A 21,293-nucleotide genomic window follows, 5' to 3' on the forward strand; every position below is an offset into this window, starting at 1 on the left:
CCTGGAATCAGGCTTAATAACCCTTACACATAGACTATATCAGTTGATATTACTGTATAACGAAATGTTTTTTACATAGTCTATTTAATTACATTCACAACCAGTAAGAAGTATATGTTATTTTCTTGTTATAAGTAGCAAAATCAAAGCAAAGTATCAAATTAGCATTAATATTACAATTCTTGGGCCCCTTTTCAAGTCCTTACTCCTATTATGTTGTGCATTTAGGTTTGGATGGAAGCAGGAGCTCAGATCTTTTTCTCATATGCTTTGGGTACTGCCTCTCTTACTGTATTAGGCAGCTACAATAAATATAACAATAACTGCTACAGGTTAGTTCGGTTCGATAATATGATATTTTTTCAGTATCTTTCTTTTTCTTCAAGATTCTCTTGAACTATACTGCATGTATACTGCTACCTTTGTTTAAGTACTTCAAAAGTATTCTTACTTCATTGTATCTTGAAAGGTATGGTGTGTCTAAGTTGCATTAACTTATCAGTGATGGACCTCAGGGTTCGTTTGGCCCCATCTTCTCTCTTCTACAAAACATAATTATTGATTTTCACACGTATAATCTATGTTTTCCCTAGGGACAGCTTATGGCTTTGCCTTCTGAACAGTGGCACCAGTGTTGTAGCTGGCTTTGCTGTCTTCTCAGTTCTGGGCTTCATGGCTCAAAAGCAGGGTGTCCCCATTGAGGAGGTGGCAGAATCAGGTACTGCAACATTCTTTGAAATTTTGTAAAGCTTTAGAACACTAAATACTCAGGAAAACATTCTATCTCTGTCTTTCTTTCAGGTCCAGGATTAGCTTTCATAGCTTATCCACAGGCAGTAGCTATGATGCCTTTCCCGCAGTTGTGGTCTGTTTGTTTCTTCATCATGATTATTTTGCTGGGACTAGATACACAGGTGAGGTGAAATTCAAAACTGCACACAGAGGTGTAAAACCTTAATCATGACCCATGTTTGATGAGTATACTGATAAGTTAAAGCCTTTCTAAGTTGGGAAGCTATGTTTATGTATACAGATGTAATATACAGAACATCTTCTGATGCACTTTCGTTCTGCATCCCCCAAAGTTTGTTGCGATGGAAGTTTTCATGACATCAGTGATGGACCTGTACCCCATGGTACTGCGCAAAGCTGGACGTCGAGAAATATTTCTTCTGCTTTTCTGTGTTTTTTGCTTCTTCTGCCAACTTGTCATGGTTACAGAGGTTTGTGTTTGTATAACTTGCTACATACATACTTTCAAACCTTTAACATTGTATGCTGTATACGGTTACAAGCTACTACTTTTGAAAATAGTAGGCAATTGAGTTGTAATTTTGCATTGTGACCTACAGGGGGGGATGTATGTATTCCAGTTGTTCGACTACTATGCCTGCAGTGGAGCATGTCTTCTTTTCCTCTGTGTTTTTGAATCTTTGGCCATGGGTTGGGTTTTTGGTGAGTTGCACAAAAGCTGTTTGTTCAGTTGTTCAACTGTTCTTGTTCAGTCATGAAACTCTAAATTGTGCAAGCTGATAGTCCTTTACATGCAATCTGCAAGCTGTCTCACCATTACCAGAGGGCACAAGCTGATTGGCCTCTGCTGATTCTGCTGCTAATCAAATTGCTTGCTCAACATTTAAATAGTCTGGTTCAGTATTTGCTGTAAGTTGGTCCTTCAGTGCATTATCGGAGTTCATCTGAAACCCTCTACCTCCCCCAGCTCCACCTGCCTAGAACTACTATGGGGTTTATGTATGACTATTCATGAGGCAGCTTACATGCTCACAACAACGTGTATGTAGCCTATATCTAATTACTGTAGCAAGTACTTGTACTTCTGCAGCATGTGTAGCAGATCTAGTCCGCCAATTCCAAATACATAAACATTGCCATATTATTAACTCTTTCCCCACCAGCGTTTTTTTTTAAGTTGACAGCCACCGCCAGCATTTTTGATCATTTTCAAAAAACTTCCATGGCCCCCAGAACAGTGGCGTAGGCAGAAATTGTATTTTGGGCGGGCCAGTGAAAATGTGAGTGGGCCTATAGTTTTTCCTAGAAAAAAACTGACTTAAATAATAATTAAACCTTAGATAGAAAAATTAATTGACAAACTGCAAAAACAGTTACACCTTTATTTCGCAATATTCGGCAAATCATCATGTTCAACCAACAGAGCTCAATAAAGGCTGGACAAACCAGTATAGACAATAACCTGTCTATTTTATTCAGGCTAGTCAACAGTGCAAAGACAGTTCACCCGAAAATAAAGTAAGCTAAAATAAAAATATCGCAGTTAGATCGGCGGGTAAACCCGCGTCAGGCTGACCGTGAGAGAGGGAGCAAGAAGCGGCCGCCACCAGCACCTGACAAGCCTTCTTGTGGGTTAATGAGTCTGAAGAACTGGGCTGGGTGGACTCGGTAGAGGAAGGCAGTAGCGTGTCTTCTTCCTCAACTCTTGCTTTTTTCAAATAGCACATTAAAGAAAGTTGTTTAGACCTTATTGTGGCGCCAGCGCCGCTGAGCAAAAAGCTGAGATAATCACATTTTTGTCAAAAACTTCATCCAGATCGGATTCAGAAGAAAGATTAAAACACAGATGGCAGTTGTAACGGACACTATTTTTTTAAGTTAGGTGGAAGGCTAGTGCACTATGGAACTCCGGCAAGAAGTGTGACAGGAGACACAATATTGTTTAACTGTTTATCTCTTCAGGATGTTTCAATATACATGTCCAGCATTATACAGCCATTAGCCCAAACAGAGGTGGTAAAATGTGGTTTAGTCTGAAATAAACAAATAAATATATCAGCATATGTCTGAATACAGTCAACATAAAGATTCACCTCAGTATCTTCTATACATAATAATATTCTCCACAGTGCGGTAAATGGCGCTAAACATATGCAAGCAGGGCCGGATTATCCATAGACGGGATTGGGCGAGTGCCAATAGGGGAGCACCCAGGGTCGGATTATCCAATGGGCATTATGGGGCCCAAATGAGTGGAAGAAACAATAATCCTTCTCTTTTTTACATTTTCAATAACGGAGCGTATATATTTGCACTAAGTAAAACGTTTTTTGGTAAAATTTGGTAAAAAGACACCCGCCTTTAAATATCTACAGTGGGGTAGGGCGTGAGGTGCTTGACTTGCCAAACTTGCTCTTCTCCCTTTTCCCAACACGTATGAGATAAAATGTATAGCCTAACATAAAGGTCTCTAGCGTTATATTTTACCAACAAACTAAAATTGAAACCGTGATATGGCTTTGTGCCTTTATAAAACAGCAAAAGACTTTAATTAAGTAGCCTAGCCTATATAGGCAGTCTGTTTGTGCTGCGTGATTTAAAGAAAAGTGCCCACTTTGCTCACGCGATCAGCATGGTGATCTGGTGTTTTCTCCAAAATAAAAGCTTAAGGTTTTATTTCTTGCAAGTGAAGAAATTAGGACAAAAGTATTGTAATTTTCTTATACTATAGTGCAATGTAAAATATACTGAAATATTCATTGTCATTTATACAGTACATTTATAGGCTATATGGATTATGGATTTATGTCATAGGAATAATTATATAAATCATTATTATTATATTATTATACTAATTGTTTGGCATCCTAAAACACCAGAGATAATGTAATGTAGACTGAGACTCTATATCATAACTAAAAGGATGTTTGAGCCCTCTTTAATGCCCAGGTACAAGTCAATGCTTTTTCTGTGTTCAATGTGCACAGTTCATGGGTTGAACCGGGTTGAAGCTCCTAATTTTGAGCTCTCAAAGTGCACCAGATTGATGCATTTAACCTTAAGGTGTACAATATATCTTGGTGGGAGAGGCACCAGGTGGCGTAGTCGGGAACCGTTAAGTTAGATCGGTTCAAAGTCAGCCACTATCACAATTACCCCTTTTCCACCAACGCATTTTGAGAGCCGGTTCGGAGCCGGTGCCTGCGTGCGAACCAGTTCTTTGTGTTTCGACAGCCAAAGAACCGGTTCTCGGCCAGGAAAACTGGTTCCAAAGCGGCACCAACTCTTTGCTGGACTAGAACCGTTCTTTTACCACGTCATACTTACCTCGGGGGCTGGGGGCGGGTTTAGATAACATATTTTCTGACATAATAGGATCGCAAAGCCAGGAGAAATATTTGCAGAAACACGATGTAGTCCGCCATTGTAATTGTTATGCTTGAAGTTGGCGCAAGCGTTTCTATTTTTTTTTTTTTTTTTTTATTGAAAACGTTATGCAAGCAAAGGAGAAAACAGTCACAATATAGAACAAATAAATGGAAAGAAAAAAAGACACAAGACAGGAGTACATAACTAATCAGAAAAGATGACATATCAAAGGAAAAGATTAAAAGACTTACATATTTCAATTGTTTTTAAAGCCTTCTTGGTTCACGAGTTAGAGATAATCCCAAAGTAATGTTGTACTTGCAAGCGTTTCTAGCTAAGATGTATGGCGACGTACACAGTGACGTAACGACGTCGTTCGCTGGGCGCTCTAGTCAGTGGAAAAACAAACAGGTTCTGAGAAGGTTCGCAAGTTGAACCAACTCCGAACCAACTTTGAACCAGCACCAGTTCCGAACCAGTTCGTTTTTGGTGGAAAAGGGGTAAATGTTATACCTAGTCAAGTCCACTTTAAATACGTGCACCTCAAAACTAACAAAATTCACCACCGAAACCGGCGTATAATTTTTCACAGAAACCTTAAAAAAAATGGACACCTCAACAAACTCATCTCCATACCGGCGTGATGGCTCCGACCTCCAACCAGATGGAACTGGATAAATATTGTGAATGTTCCGATCCAATCTGACTTCTGACCATACCTGTCAACACTCCCGTTTTTTAGCCCTATCTCCCGGACCCCTCCCGATTTGTTATTTCTCCCGGGAACTCCCGTAATTTGCATGGCCCAAACTCCTTTATGAATAATCGGACCAATATGTTTGTCTAATGTTGACCCGTTGCCAGATCTTGTATTAAATGCATTATATTCACACAATCCACACACCATATACAATTTCAACCGATTTGTCATCTCAACCTGGCAACCTATAACCCAGTTGCGCAGCCGCAGAAAGCTTAACCTGAAAGAGAGTTAAAGTGCTATATAAATAAAGGTGACTTGACTTGACAAATACTGTCTTGAGCACACAGAATTCAAGTTAAAGCAGAACTAAGTAAGAATTCCGTTTTTGTCAAACAGCGACCCCTAGAGTCGCTGTGGAGTACTTGTACTGTCGTGAATAGCACTCACGCAGAGATGGCTCTGCACTCACGGCCGGATCCCCTCCCCCTGTACACCGGTACCTGTTCAGTAGGATGGACGCTGTAACGAGTGGAAATAAGGTGTGGCCCCTTTAAGAGCTGCGCGCGCCCTGCGTCTTGAACACCACATGTATACGGCGCCGGGTTATTTCTGTTTGATGCTCATTTTATCAGAATTTTATCAGATCTGTTTTTTGCCGTAAAGCAATTCGTTACCTCGCGAGACCTGATATCACACGATACTTCCTAACACTGAGGCCGGCGGCTCGCCGGCCCAAAGTTGCAAGTGTGATTTTGCGGCTCACAGGCACCAGGGGGGTGCGAGACGACCACCATTCAACACGAAATCAGTAATATAAACATTACAATGACTCCAAAGCTGTTCGGTTAAGGTAAAAAAGTTACTTAGTTCACCTTTAAGTTGAAAAATATGCATTTCCATACATGCTCGCAACAATATTTTTATGTTTTATTATAAAAAGTTAAGCTATCAAAGAAAGATATTTTTGGAGTGATATTATTTTGAAAAATAAAAAGAAATGTGACACGTGAAAGCACAAACACTGTTCAATTACACATTTTGCAGTTCAGGCACCCTTGTGTGCTGTTATCAAGGACATGAATAGCTGATCAAATTACAAAGATTACAAAAAACAAATTAAAATAATAGCAAGAGTTTGTCATGGAATGGGTGGATTAGGGTGCGAGGACTCAAGTGCAGAAACAATGGGTAAATATTTATTAAGTAAATAAACAAACAAACAAACACAAACAAAACTCCCTCGTGGGGGAAAACGTGAAGAAAAACAGGCAGGATAAGGAAACACGAGGAACATGGAAAACTTGGACAATGAACCAGCACAGGACTGCAAACACAGGGAGACTAAATAGGGAAACAAACATAAGAGGGTAATGAACAAGGCAGGTGGGGCAAATCAATCAATAATCAGGTAACAAGATGAGAGGGGCCAGACAATTGACAAGAGAGCACATGGCACAAGGAATACAAGACAAGCCATGTGCTCACAACAAACCAGACTAAACAACAACACATGACAAACCGGGAATGTCAGAGCTCTGTCACCAAACCAGATATAAACCAAACAGAGGTGACAGAACCCTGACAGAGTTGAGCATCTTTTAGTTTGTGTCACTCTTGACTAAGTCTTGCATCTCTGTGATGAAGGTGTTTTCTTCCATTTCAGCTTTTTGCTTACAGATAAAAGGGAGGTTTGTGTCAGGACTACACAGGTGACGCCAACGCTGTCAAGAAACCGACACAGTGAAACAACATCTGTTAGTTGATTTACTCTTGTTTTTTTAATGCAGTTTAGCTTTGGTTAATAGTTAAAGATATACATCTCTGCTCTGATTTTATCTCAGTGGCTTGTTCATCTCTTGATCATGTTTAATCCCACCTGTTTTAGGCTTCCTTTCTCAGTAAACAGTCGGATCAGCGCCCATCCAGGCACCAGCAGAATGGAGGACAGGGCCAGTAACCAGCCTAGTGCGTACGCCCAGTCCGGGTACACATACCAGCGGTTAAAAGTGAGAGGTTTGTACTTAACCATTGAACAGACAAAAGACACCTGAAAATGGACAGAAGAGAGAGAAAATTTGTAAAGAATTAATAGAAAAGAAAAAGGACAAATAAATCAGATGAATGTAAGTGGCTTTAGCCAGGAATATAAAACTATATAATGCCCAGAGAGATTTGGAGACCAGCAGAGGCACTTACAAGGGACACGAGAGGAGTCAGGTATTTCCAGCACAGCATGAACATGTAATTCGGTCGTGAATTTGTCATGTCTTCAATTACATCAAACATTCTCTCAGCCCCTGTGGTGTTAGGGAAGAATTGAGCATCACTGGCTTTTAGATACTGTCATTGTTGTCTATTGTTGTTTCTGATACTGTCATTGTTGTCTGATATCATGAATTTTTGTATTTGATTTATAGTAAAATTTCATTACATTTCTTTCATTTCACACAGTTAGAGGTAAAGTTTTGACAGACATCACAACATTTTACACTTATTAGTTACCGGTGTTCAGAATAGTATTTAAATCATGACAACTCTCAGAGTAGCTTTGGCATTTGAATCGCCATTTACAGGATTTTCCGTATAGGATGCTCCTCAGCAACATTTTTTTTTTTTTTTTTTTTACATTTTAAAAGATGCGATCTCAAGTTTTATGCCCGTGGGTATGTTTGCCTGTTTGACTGAATTTTCGTGGAGTTACAGATCATTTCCGAACGCGTTTCAAATTGGAGTTTGCTGACAGAGAGAGAGAGCAGAACTCGCATCATGTTCATTTTTCTTTATTTGGCAAAAAGCAAAACACTTTATTTTTATTGTGAGTATACAGAAAAAAATAGAAACTGAACAGGATCGATTGATGTATAAAACGAAAATAAAAGATCAAAATTAACAGAGCAGTTTGAGTTTATTTTGCTAAAAAAAAAAGAAAAGAAAAAAAAGAGCAAAACGCACGGGTGCGTTTTTGGTCCCCGGAGGGTTAATCATTTTGATACTATATTCATCCCATACCAAACAAGTACTAGTAACAGAAAAAAATATCCCTTCTGTTTTTAGTGGTGTGGAGTGGGCCCATTCCTGGCAGCAAAAGGATTCTCTTCAAATGAATAAAAATAAATAAAATGTATGTTTTGAACTCCATTTGGGTTTCTGCCAATGTTCCCTCTAATTTTTTTTCTTGCTGAGCAAAACTTTTTTCTATTGGGCGGACATTTTTCTCCACCTGAGCAAAAATATTCTTTATACCTGACCTGTACAGCATACGTAGAAACACAATGGTTTCAACATTCAGTTGTAACTTTTAACTTGAATTTGCCATTTCTATTTTATTTGACCCTTGATGTAACTTATTGGTATTAAATCATATTTTCGAAAAACAAGCTTCTTAACAAATTAAGAAGTCACTAAATGAAGCACATTTTAGGTCACCTGATATTTTTTTTACTGTCTTTACCAAGAAATCCTATGAAAAATAATTTACAAAATCTTCTGCAGGACAGTTCAATTCTTTACAATAATAGAATATAGTATGAAAGAAAAGTAAGCTGTTACACTGAGATGGTTTGGGAAAACCATAAAGTGTTTTTGTACAGTCAATTAATTGTGTACAGGAAGCATTAAACCATCAAAGTTAAATGATTGTTTATTGCTTATGAATTTCCAATATTTTCTTTAGCAGGTTTCAAACTTTTTAATGGCAAGGAGCCCTAAACAATACCCTTGTGAGATTCTTTATTTAGGCTTATAATATAATACAATATAGGCCAAATATAATATAATATAATATAAAAAAACGAATTGAAGTATTTGAAGTGATATAATATATCAGTTTAAATGCTTCAATTTGTTTACATATTATATTATTATAATATGAAAACAAACTGAAGCATTTAAATAGATCTAATAGCTAAATATTTTCAAGAAAAGTGAATGTAAACTCTTTTATAATCTAACCATCCCTGAAACTCCCCCCCCACACACACAAAAACATCTATTTAAACTAATGATGTATTTTGAGTTTTACGCGGGTGGGTGTGTAATTTTTACCGTTCTGTGTCCATCAAGCGTTATTTCCACCACTTTAATCAAACCACTCTTCTTTAAAACATGATGATGTGATTTTATTTCACATGTCTTTGCGTTTCTCGTTACCTCTCGTGTTGAGCTATTTGGTCCTCACACACGACTCACTGCCAATCACACGCGCTCACATTGTTCTCTTTCTATGAAACCTGTAAACTGCATTCACCAGTTTTCACTCTATAGCGGCTGACCAGAGCACTGAAATTATTTCTCACTTAAACTACAATCAAATGGATTTCCCCACACATTTCGCGTCAGTCCTCTGCGTGGCATTTTATTCTTTTCTGCACGCGCGAAGCTTAGAGGGAACATTGGTTTCTGCTTATTTATTACATTGTGTCTATGCTCAATTTGAAGTCATATCTCATCTTTCTGTAGTGGTGAAAAGGTACTTGGAAAATCTCCAATAAATGCGACACATGGAGTTTATTCTCAAGTTGGCTTAAATAGAAATGTACTTAATCCAACCCAATCTCCTTTTCAGATGTTCTTCGGAAACATGTTTTAATATTTCATTATTATACATTGCACTATATGTTAGTTTATTAAAGTTGACATCACTTGATTTCATGTTCTTTTGTCCTCACAGCCCACTGTTCAGAAATACAGCCTTATGGCTTGTTTGACAATTGTGAAGCTCGAATATGAAGTTCAACAAGTAAGACTGACCATCTTCATACTCATTACATCACCTCTATTACATTCTCTCTGCCGCTCTCTCGCTCTCTTCCACTCCAAACTCATCAGCTGACTGTGGGCGTTTTACTACTTCAACCAATCGTATTTTCGTCTCAATCCTCTTGAGCCAATCGTGTCATAGTTGTTAAAGTTTAAAGCTGTTCCTTTCTCTGCTGCTGTCTGTTGTCATTTCAGGCAAATCAATGTGGCCCTCTTCCACCCCATTCACCTCCAGTCCTCATCCCATTCCGCTCCCAGGGGTCCCTCCACTGTGCTCATCAGGAGCTGAGCTCCACATTCATCCAGATCTCAGCATTGCTACTCACCCCTTCACCACCGCCAGATTGTTTGAAATTGCGCAGATCAACAGCCTTGAGCAAACTATCAGTTTAGTTCTAACACGCCCTTCTTTAAAAGGGGTAAGGATACTTAATGTATCATATAATGAGACTAAGTTTGATACTTGCATGTCTCGCCCATTTTAATTAAACTGTCCTGATGCAATTTGTTGAGGTCCCAGTTGATCTTCGCTGATGTTGTCTTGATGAGAGAGAACCAGTGGGAGTCAGAGGATCTTTGGTGAATGGAAAGACAAGGCCGCAGCCTGGCACAAGCTTGGGGGTCCTTAGAAGACTTCTAGTTCAGCATCATCTTCCCATCAGGATTTCAGAAAGGAACTAAGAGACATGATCTTGTGATCAGTGATTTTTAAAGCGTGAAGATGTCACACCCTCTGGAGGTGTGTGAGCCAATAATAAGTTTTCCCTTTGGAGGGAGATTTTACGACCCATTGTGTTCTAGCAGGGCATTTGAATATATACTTTGATTGTGTGTTTAAGAAAAAGAATCTTCAAGATTCTTATAATACTAATGCATCACAAATTTAGAAAAATGTAATGTAAATTAACAAATGGGGGACGAAGATTGGAGTTTATAGAGATTAAACATGCTTCATATATGATTTAGGTTAACCATAGTATGCAAGTCTGAAACATTAATCCAAAATAGTTTAAAAGAGAAAATGAAGACAAAGGCCAAACCACATAAAAGGATAATCATGAGATGGGAAAATTAGATACGTGTTTATACATTTCTCACGTGGTTATATATAGGATATATATATATATATGTATATATATAGGATTAACAGGGTTTATTTCTCCTTCTAGGCAAGAATTAAGTATGGGTCACAATTCCCTGCAAATTCCTTTTGGGGTCGTAAAATTCTTATCAGTCTTAATGTGTCCTGTAACACATTAAGTTTGAAACTGGCACACGTAAAGTTTCATTGACCTTTGTTGGGAGAGTGAGTTTGCTGGATTATTCAGTTCACTCCAAGAAAAAAACAATGTAAAAATTACTTGTTTGCATTTTTTAAGTTATTGGGGCTCTAATAACACAATTAATAAAAATAAATAAATATATACCCCCCAGTTTTTAAAATATAGGCCTCTACCAAATGGTTGAGATGCTGCTTAAAGGTAAAAGTACATATTACATAATTATAAATGTATAATAGCATTTAACTTATCATTTAATACCTACAAAGACAAAAACAAAGTTGAAAATGTAAAAATACCAGGAAACAATTCATGTCAAGTAAATTTTATTTCAACAAAAGAACTTCGCTCCCATTTTCTGCATAAAATTCCAACAATTTCAACGACAATTGTATTGTCAAAAACATATGGGGCCCTCTCCAACTTCTCAACTCTGCTGTGTATAATCTCCAAATAACTTTTGTTCTTGCATTGAATGAACTCAAAAACTAAACAAATCTTTCAAATAAAATGCACAAACAAAATAAGGACCTATGGGAACCTTGGCCACGTTATTTTCGATGGTATGCTGCGAAGCATTCCCTCTCCGATCAAGCACAGGAAAACATTGCACTTCCCACATTTCCATCTTGACACACCCTTTGGGCAGAGGCAGCACCGCCCCCGGTTGTCAGTATGAAGTGGCAAATGTCCATAGTTGTCGTAGCGTATATCTGGTTGTGGTTGGGGGGGTCTTGGGGGGAGGTGCTTCTTCTCACAGGACATTTGTGGTGGAGAGGCAGATGATGGTCTGCCAACTCTGGGTGCTGCCTTGTTGACTTGTTTCAAACTGTGAGCCACAGCCAGGCAAAATCTTTTGAGAGGCTTTGGTTTTTCCTTCAGTAGGCCACAGTCTCTCTTGTAGACACCCCAGGCATTGGTCAAGGAAGTATCCAAACAGGGGGAAGTACCAGCGTCGTGACTTGGCAGGGGTCTTGTACTGGTGAATCAGCATGTCAGAAAGATCAATGCCACCCATATGCTGATTGTAGGAGCAATGAGTGAAGGGCATGGGACAGCAATCTTCATTATCTCGTCTTTGCTCAACCGTTGGACACTTGTAAGGGGCATGATCCCACAGGCATTGCTCAGGAGGGTAACACATTTATTGTCATACCATTTGACTGCGAGTACTCCTTCAGCAGACTTATAGTCAAGAGCTCCACGTCCTCTCTCCATCAGCTCTGTCTTCTATCAGGTGAGCTCCACCGATGCGGTTTGATTGGGCTGTGCCGATGCACTTGATGCCCAGATTTGCGTGCAGGCTCAGGATTAGGTCGAAACTAGTGAAGTAATTGTCAAAGAAGACAACTGAAAGCCGTGGCTGTGTTATGGTTTTGCATAATGTTGTCACCACTTTGCTCCCTAGAAGTAGCTCCTGCTCTTCCTCACTTAGACATTGAATGTGAACACCTCACTTAGACAACATTGAAGAATATGGACGGCCCTTGATAGAGCAGTAGGTCATGGATGATGCCAGATGAACTGGCACGACAGAACACTTTAAAGCCCCACTTGTCAGGTTTATTGGCAATGTATTGGCGGGTATTGCCAGCCCTTGTGCCTTTATAAGACACCATGACTTCATCCACACTGTGCTTGTAGGTGGATGGGATGAGGAGACAATGCTTACGAAGCATCTCAAAAAGGGGTCGGATTTTGTAAAATCGGTCAGGGCTCCCATCACACTGCTGATTATCATTGAAGTGAATGTAGCGACGTAACTGCTTGAATCTCCTTTGCGACATGATATCAGCAATCACGTTGAAGCGTGATGCGGGGTGCCAGTAGTCCTCCATGGCTGGGAAGTCGAAAACACCCATCAAAAGTAGCATAGCAAGGAAATCTTCAATCTCACCAGGGTTAGTCTTGATCGGATCCCCCAACTCCTGGGCAGAGTGTAGAGATTAGTTTGATGAGCAATATGTTGAATCATCTCATCAGTGAAGAGCCTTTTGAAGTACTGGAAGGGTGTCTTGACAGTATCAGGGGGTGCAAAACTTGAATCAGGAACCTGGATTTCCTCAATATCTACATGCTTCCAGATTCTCCTGGCTTCTTTATCTTTCTTTTCAGCCATTTTCTTCTTCTTTGTGACTGGGGGTGACATAGGAGCCACATCCAGCTCTTCCATGGCTGTTTTTAGTTTTTTTTTCCCTTTTATCTTCCTCTTAGCAGATGTGCTTGTTGAGGGCATCTCCTCCTCATCCGATTCAGTGGAAAGATCCCTAATCATTTCTGCTTGTTTGGGCAGATAATCAGGATCCCCTATTATGTCATCATCATCATCATCACTCAGATAAGCCTCAGAGTCTTGAGGATCTTCTGGTACAAGGGCCAGAAAATTCCGTGGCCTTGAACCATAAAATGATTTAGCATCCATCTTTTGCTTCTAAAACAGAAATACAAGACGGGAATAAGGAAATTATGCACCATTACATATAAATGTCTGCATGTTACAAAAATCATATGTTACCCGCGACACGTGATAACTACTTCACTCAAACTTTACTAACAGACCAGTGGGCTCAAAAGATTTAAGTTCGTCCGGGAGTGAACACTCAGACAAGACAATTATAATGTAAGAAAAGTTTACATTTATATTGAAACAATATAACACAAAGAAATTAATACAGAAGATTTTTATTTTCAATGTTGTTGATTTTTTCCCTTTCTTTCTTTCTTTCTTTCTTTCTTTCTTTCTTTCTTTCTTTCTTTCTTTCTTTCAGGGTTTTAGGGTTGTTTCTCCTGGTTAATGTAAGTTGATATTTCGGTTTAGATTGAATTTGATGAGTCACTAATAAGAATATTAGTTTCAATATTGAACCGTCTCATTTACCTGTTTTCTTCTTTTTAATACCTTGTTGTTAGTGTTATTTTAGTTAATCAACTAAATGAACATTGACCCATATAACCTCAATACAGATTTAAATAAAATGAACAGTTAAACAAAAAAAAAAAAAAGAAAATTACGTTCACTCTGAACGTAAAATACCTTGAATTGTCCAAAGGTCAGATGTTTCTCAATGACCAGATCAGTTCGTAAACTCAGTCCCAAAAGTCCATGAAGTGCTTAATTCAGTTGTCCAATTCTATCCCGGGTGGGACAAAATGAATTAATATGCGATTTTATCCTACCGTTCAAGGATGAGCAAGTTCAGTTTCTGTGTCTCTTTCAACAGGGAAATCAAAGGATTCGTTAAACGGGCGGCTCTCCAGTCCAACCCGACCGTTAAGCATACAGGAAGAGCTGAGACAATCCACAATCCAGGAATGATTCACACTTCGCTCGATTGACATGCAGAGTGGATCACATTCATCAGCTGAACATCACAGAACTCACATGGAAATAACAGCAGAAGAAAAAACCTGGCCAAGGAACTCGTTTACATATGTACATCGGAAGAACCAGGGAAGTTCCAGATGACACACATTCCAAAATGTCACTCTCACATACACTGCTTCTCTCTGAATCATCAGTTCTCACTCAATTTGGAGCTTTAAATCTCCCGGAGCAGCAACAAGCATCCGCTCGCGTCAGAGGTTCACGGAGAAAAGAAAGATCTAGAATGCACTGCTTCTCTAAAAGTGCCGCGATAGCGGACGCTTAAAGGGGTCATATAATGGTACATGCACTTTTACAAGTTGATTGTACTGAAATGTGTGTTGGCAGTGCCTGTACACAACCATCATATAATGATAAAAATCCATCCAGTGTTTTTGTTTTAATCTCCTTATATGTTTTCCCCTGCCTCAAATTGAGCCGTTCGTTTTTGTGACGTCAATAAAACGGACGCCCCTCCCGCGATTGTTGATTGACAGCAGTGATTCAACACAGACCCGCCCTCGCTCGTCCTGTCAATCATAGTCTGCGCGGACCGGCGCGGTCATTGTTGATATGCTGGAGCACTGTCTATGAGCAGAATGGCGTCTAAGCGATTGTGGTGTTCTGTTCTTGGGTGCAATAACGAACACAGCAGTCATTTTAATGTTCCTAAATCCGAACCGCTGAAGACGCAGTGGCTGAATTTGTTTTCGAAGGGAATATTCCCCACGAGCAACGTCAATGCTCTCATGTTTGCCGAATCATTTCTCAGTGGACTGCTTTATAAACGAGGATCAGTGTAAAGCTGGTTTTGCTGAGAAGCTGCACCTGAATAAAGGATCGGAACCTATTCGTCTTCCTGCTGAACCTTCAGAAGAACTAAAGTGAGTGTAACGTTTTATTAATCTTTATATTAATATTTATATAATCTTTGCAAATCGCCAGCTGCACGCTTCACGATGAATGCGTCGGTTTACACTCAGGGTACATTACAGCATGTTTTCTATGTACAACGTTCTCAATATAATTCATAATCCCACGTTTATAATGAACAACGCGTGGTTATTTTATTGTGTTACAAACGGTGTATGCGCAGAACAGAGAGGCGGAGTGAGCAAAGCTCATTATCATTTAAAGGCATATGCACTGAAACGGCGTGCTGAAAACAGAGCTGTTTTTGACCAGGTAAAATAAGTGTTTTCTTACAATACTAATGAGAATTTTTAATTAAAGTATATTACAAACTTTTCATTTAGACCCTAAAGAATCATATTAGCTTGTACAAAAATGGCATTATATGACCCCTTTAAATGACGTCACTCTGTCATGATTCTGCCATCATGTCCTTGATTTTCCCTGGTCTTGTGGCACACTCTAAAAAACGATTCGTTGGCTGAACAACCATTACTTACAAAAGTAATTAGATTAAACACAAAAAATTAAGTATTCATAACTTTTCAACCTCTACTTAACATATTTAGTGTGTGTAACACAAAAATATAAGTAACTAGGTGAACTTAAATGTATGCATAAATAAAATGAAAAAACATTAGTCATGTCAACTACTATAATAATTGCTTCAAAATTAAGTAAATCGAGCATAACATTTTAAGTAACTATACGAGCCACGTGATATGCAATTTCCCGTGATGCCTTTCCAGCCAAAAATTGGAGCCATTTTGTGAAGCACATATGTGAAGACGCTGAAAAGAGGTAAGCTTAACTTTTTTTAACTTAAGGTACACTCAATCGTTTATTGCATTTTTGGTCAAGAAACTAACTTTTAAACTGAATTTCAGAATCGCTACGAATTTTGCATCAACAATTAGAAACGTGTTACGAACACCTATGTAGTCTACAAGTTAATGTATGAAATGAGTGACTTTGCACTAGAGTATTTTTGAATTAAGCGAGTGTGCTTCCATCGAATAGGCTATCAAGTGTCAAGTGTTTATAGTAGTCAGAGTAGGCTATTTATTGTGTTTTTCGAAATATGACCATGACGTTGGCATGTATGCATTAATGGTGTGTTCACACCGAACGCGAATTTAATAATTTGCGCGAGTAGATTACAAAGTCAATGCAAAGACACGAATAGACGCATCATTCGCGCCGGGCGTCGCGAATGACGCGAATTGGGTGACGCGTTTGCCACGAACGTCTTCCACGCAAGTTGAAAATTTTGAACTCGAGCAGATTCAAGCGTCTAACTAGACGCAATAGACGCGTATTTGACGCTCTGTTCGCGTTCGGTTTGAACACACCTAAGAGGACAATTCGGACGGCGCTTTCCCCCACGGATAAATTCGTAGGCCTACTTTATTAACGAAATGTAGCCTAGTTGTCATTTATTATATGCAGGCTATGAGTTTTAAAAAAAATGTACTTTGCATATTTACAAATTCCCATATATTCTATTCTCTAATATCTATAAATGGATCGCGGGAAAGGGGGCCGGCCAGGCCTTGGGCGCGGGTTAGCCTACTGGTAACGTTCGTTAACATACAAATATTAAATTCGAAAACACATTGGCTACAGCTCCGTGTGCACGATTTATCATTAAATAATGGCGATCTTGATTCGAACACAATATTATTCCTAAATGACAGCTACAACCCTGTCTATTAAACCTTCAAAATTATTATCAAAATAAGTAAATACCCTTTAAGCAAAAGTTTGGCTTCAAACAAAGATTATAGATCTGTTACTGTTTGGCTATTCCAGTAGTGACTGACTGTTAAAATGTTTTGAAGAGATTCGTTCAAAACCTCTGGACAAAAGTCTTCATTAATTAACTTGTTTTGTTTAAATTAATAGATATTATTTAATAGACTCATTTTTATATTTATAGGCATTTAATAATGGACTACTTTATAACATTTAATTATTGTTTTTTTCTTTTTAGATATATTTTTGATAACCAGAAAAAAATGTGTGTGTGTGTGTGTGTATATACATATATATATATATATATATATATATATATATGTATATACACACACACACACAACCAGTAAGATTGTTTAATGTTTTTAAAAGAAGTCTCTTCTGCCCACCAAGCCTTCATTTATTTGATCCAAAATACAGCAAAAACTGTAATATTGTGATTATTATTATTATTATTTTTTACAATTTAAAACAACTGTTTTCTATTTGAATATATTTTAAGATGCAATTTAAAAGTTTTGGGTCAATTAGAACTTTTTCTTTTTAAAGAAATAAAATAAATTTACTTTTATCCAGCAAGTATGCATTAAATTGATAAAAACGTGACAGTATAGACATTTATAATGTTGCAAATGTAAGAGGCTGTAAGAGATTTATTTTATTTTAAAATATAAAGGTACATTTCTTTCTCATTCTGTGTTTCAATGCAATTGATTTTTTGCAACAGTCTGAACAATAACAAGTGATGTTGCAAGTAAATGCCGATTTCCTTTTTTTTTTTATGTTTTTTTTTATATACTCATAGGAATGAAGAGGAACTGGAACATCTCACATTGAGGATCATCACGAAAGGTGGCTCAGCAGATGATCCTTCACAGACTGGGGTAACGCTGGAAGGCATAGAGGTGATGAGTCACGAACGCTGTGCTAAGTGAGCTGGTCGATAGGAATTACGTTTGTGAAACTAATTACATGGAAATGCATGAATTATATCTGTTTATTAAAATAGTTTCTTCCGGAAACAACGGACCATATTATGAGATTCCAAGTCACAGTTCATCTCACTTAGCATGGCGTTCGTGGCTCGACTGGTCGAGACTGTTTTCCAAGATGGCTCCTGCCTGTATACGTGTAATGTACTGTCTTTATAAAGTATCTTCTTATTAAACTGTCTGTACACTTACAAAGTTCTCAATGCTTCAGTTTGCATGTAGGGACCCTCATTATGCTACCGTGTTAGTGTGGGGCTATTTTGAGCCTTGTTAGTGGTATTAACTAGCGATTTCCTTTTGCTTATTCTATGCCCCATATACTAGCGTTATAAGCTAAACAGTTTTTAGAGATAAAACTCTACGTACATTCAATTATCATGAAAATGCATCCCAGAGAACGATCAACTCGGTTAATTACCCCTAGGTTCATTTTTCACCGGAATTGTCCTTTAAGAGGTTTTTTGTATGTTCCAAAAGTAAATATTGGAAAAATGTATATCTTTTGAGTGTTGCAAAGGTGAAAAAGTGACCTGTTAAAAGTGATTTTCCATTGTCGATTTGCCACATTTTGTTACATTTTAGGTATGGTTTCAGGCTTTCAAGCCTTTGGCAAAAAATAAAAAATAATAAAGTTAAATGCTTTATTGTGTGTGATTTGCATGTTTAATTTATTTTAAGACATTGAATGTACTGGAGCAGTGCAGTAAGCAGACCAATAGCTGAAGATCTAAAATAAGTTAAAATGGTTGGTTCAACTCATTTAATTGTCTTATTTTTATATACAAATGGGCTTAAATGTTAAGTTAACAGAACTAAGATTTGTTTTGATCTCACATGGCCTGCACTGTGTTGGATTTACTTAAAATGTATATGCACCATTTTTGCATAATACTTTTTAAGTAATCCCAACTTTGAATTATTTTACATAAAATAAACAAGAAAACCTTTGTTATATGTACTTAAATATTTGAGTTCACATAACATTCTTTACTTAAAAATATATGTAACGTGATGCATATATTTTTAAGTAAAGAATGTTGCGTGGCAGACCCATGTTTTGTGTACAAGCGCATGGCCTGTTGTTTGGGCCATGTGCTTGTGTTGTCTTGTTACGTAACCCCGCCCCCTTGTTATCCTCGTCTTGTCATTATTGTCTAGTCAGCTTCACCTGTCCTTGTCATTAGTGTCTCCCTTTATCATCCCCTTGTGTTTGCTGTCCTGTGTCGGTTCATTGTGACACCTGCTGTGGTGTTACACTCTGTGAATCCTGCGTTTGCTTTAGTTACGTGTGAGTCATTGATAAATATTACCTGTGAGTATCTTGTCTTAGTTACGAGTCCTGTGAAGATCCTGTTCGTGTATTTGCTGTTAGTTAGCGTCTAGTCATCTGTCTAAATCATAGTCTAGTTAGTCATCCTCTGCCTTGTCTTGTTTTACCCCATCGTGGGCATTATTTTCCCCTTTTTGTCGTCAATAAATCGTGTGTTTAGTGTACTCTGTCTGCGCCTGGGTTCTCCCTCATCATCATAACACACTCAAAATGCGATCTCATTGGAGGCTTTGCAAAGGAAGATAATGCTATTGGACATATTTATAATATTCAATATTTTCTATTTCTCTATTTTATATCATTAATTAATTTGTCTACAGTCTTATATTTGCTATGTCAGCATCTTTCATACTTTTAATTAGTTATTTAATTCGAAGTTCATTCGGTCTCTGCCAGTACTCACTGGTAACCGGGGTTACACATACATATTAAACCATTTAAGTATAATAAATATTTGTGTGTGTCTGATTGGTCCAGATGCTATGTTGTATATTGAGCCATTGTTTTGTATTGAGTAATATAGGGTCTTATATCAGTTTTTGTAAGGTTTTTGTATCCACCAGCGAAAACAAAAAGAATGATTAGATGGAAATGGATGACATCAGCATGCGGTAAGGAACATTCTGTTTACGATATATCATACAGCTACATACAGGTATACGTTTTCGTGTAAACGTATACCCTTAGACTATAGTATATAAAATGATGTTATCTATTATTGTGGCAAAAATTCTGTTAAACATCATCACTGCATAAGAGACACTCGGAATCAAATTTATAAAAGAGAAGTATTTATTCTTGCAAGAATAGGCCCAGTCGCCAACACAGCAGTTACCCTGTGGAGTGAGTGAGACACCAGACAGGAAGCAATGGGCAGCCTTTATACCATTTTCAAGGTCTTCGGCAGGCTTCTTTTGCCTGCCTTCCACAGATAAGAGACCCATGCTTACGTAAGTTTCTGTTTATCACTTAGTTATCCCTTAAGACCACCACCAAAAGTCAGTAGGGTCAAAGGTCCTGTCCCATATGTTCCTAAAGTGTCACACCCAGCCACCTCCCCAGATACCCAAATATGACACAGCAGTTCACAAACATGTTCTTATATCTAATGATCAATTCAAATTTTGCCAATAACATTATAACACTTTACAGTAAGGTTCCATTTGTTTACTTTAGTTAAAAAAATGTGTTCGTTTTTTATTCATAAATATTATAAATAATTAAAAAAAGAAATGTTTTTCCTTTATTTTTATGTCATTGGTGTTTTCTGTGTTACAAAGTAAAAATATTAAAAGTTGTGAAACCTTGGGGTTAGTTCAGAGGAATAAAATGTGATCAAATTCACATTGTGATTTCCCAACTTCACAAAAAAAAATGAGTGAGTTATTTTTTTAAGGGTTTTTTTCCACACAAAAAAATGCACTTAATTTTCACAAAGGTCATTGTGAACTTTTAAGAATGTTTTGATTTACTCTGCTCAGTGATGTGGTTTTTAAAATGCTATTAACATCATAAGTCATCCTTTATAGGAATGTTTCACTGTTATGGCCAGTGGTGTTACAACTCTGTAAAACCTTAGCTGTTAACTTAGTAGAAGTTGCTGACTGAACAAATGGAAAGTTTTACATATTTGAATGTTCTTGAAATGTATTACTTTGCATATTTAACCTGAGGCTAACCCAACCATCATAATAAACGATGCATCTGCCAGTTTTAGACTCACTTAATTATTATCCTCCACCACTGTAGAATTACAGCAGGACTGTGGGATCAGACAGAACTGGTGAAAACAGAGTTAGGAAATGAACAGAATAGAAGAACAAATAGAGGAGAGAGGGTACTGGGGCAGTAAAGCAGAGTTTCTTCTGGCTGTGACAGGGAATGTGGTTGGACTGGGTAACGTGTGGAGGTTTCCTTATCTCTGCTACAGGAATGGAGGAGGTATGATGCAGCCTAAATGCATATTTCATTATATCTGGACATTGCTGAATGTATCTGGTAACATGTTAGTGACGGGACAGGGTCACTTTGTATAAAAATGTATTAAATTAAGTTTTCCAAATGTTGTGCAGTTCTA

The 21,293-nt window shown here is 37.9% G+C and overlaps 2 protein-coding genes across 4 annotated transcripts in view; one reads left to right on the top strand and one right to left on the bottom strand.

Annotated features, from left to right (window-relative positions):
• The window catches only part of LOC130077698 (sodium- and chloride-dependent GABA transporter 2-like), a 78,812-nt gene that overhangs the window by 10,803 nt on the left and 46,716 nt on the right, over positions 1–21,293 (top strand). The window contains exons 7-11 of one of the 3 annotated variants that reach the window (XM_056243015.1): positions 229–332; positions 594–718; positions 802–914; positions 1,086–1,223; positions 1,353–1,455. The exons of 1 other annotated variant lie outside the window; for it this stretch is intronic. In XM_056243015.1, the coding sequence (XP_056098990.1) occupies positions 229–332; positions 594–718; positions 802–914; positions 1,086–1,223; positions 1,353–1,455 (583 nt within the window). Of the gene's footprint in view, positions 1–228; positions 333–593; positions 719–801; positions 915–1,085; positions 1,224–1,352; positions 1,456–20,903; positions 21,158–21,293 lie in introns of those variants that run through there. One more of the 3 variants, XM_056243032.1, reaches the window with a different exon arrangement.
• LOC130077715 (sodium- and chloride-dependent GABA transporter 2-like) lies at positions 6,415–7,228 on the bottom strand. The gene is made up of 3 exons (XM_056243042.1): positions 7,022–7,228; positions 6,702–6,872; positions 6,415–6,546 (listed from the first exon to the last, which is right to left on the bottom strand). Exons 1-3 carry the CDS (start codon positions 7,109–7,111, stop codon positions 6,424–6,426), a joined length of 384 nt encoding a protein of 127 aa, XP_056099017.1. The 5' UTR covers positions 7,112–7,228; the 3' UTR covers positions 6,415–6,423.

Source organism: Rhinichthys klamathensis, unplaced genomic scaffold (assembly GCF_029890125.1).
Source record: "Rhinichthys klamathensis goyatoka isolate OS25496 unplaced genomic scaffold, OSU_Roscu_1.1 h1tg000024l_1, whole genome shotgun sequence".
Taxonomy (NCBI): domain Eukaryota; kingdom Metazoa; phylum Chordata; class Actinopteri; order Cypriniformes; family Leuciscidae; genus Rhinichthys; species Rhinichthys klamathensis.

Coding starts and splice junctions, on each gene's coding strand:
- LOC130077715 (XM_056243042.1), bottom strand. CDS start 7,111: ATGTTTGATGTAATTGAAGACATGACAAATTCACGACCGAATTACATG. Junction 6,873..7,021: donor TGACTCCTCTCGTGTCCCTT/GTAAGTGCCTCT, acceptor GTCCATTTTCAG/GTGTCTTTTGTCTGTTCAAT. Junction 6,547..6,701: donor AGAAAGGAAGCCTAAAACAG/GTGGGATTAAAC, acceptor GTTTCTTGACAG/CGTTGGCGTCACCTGTGTAG.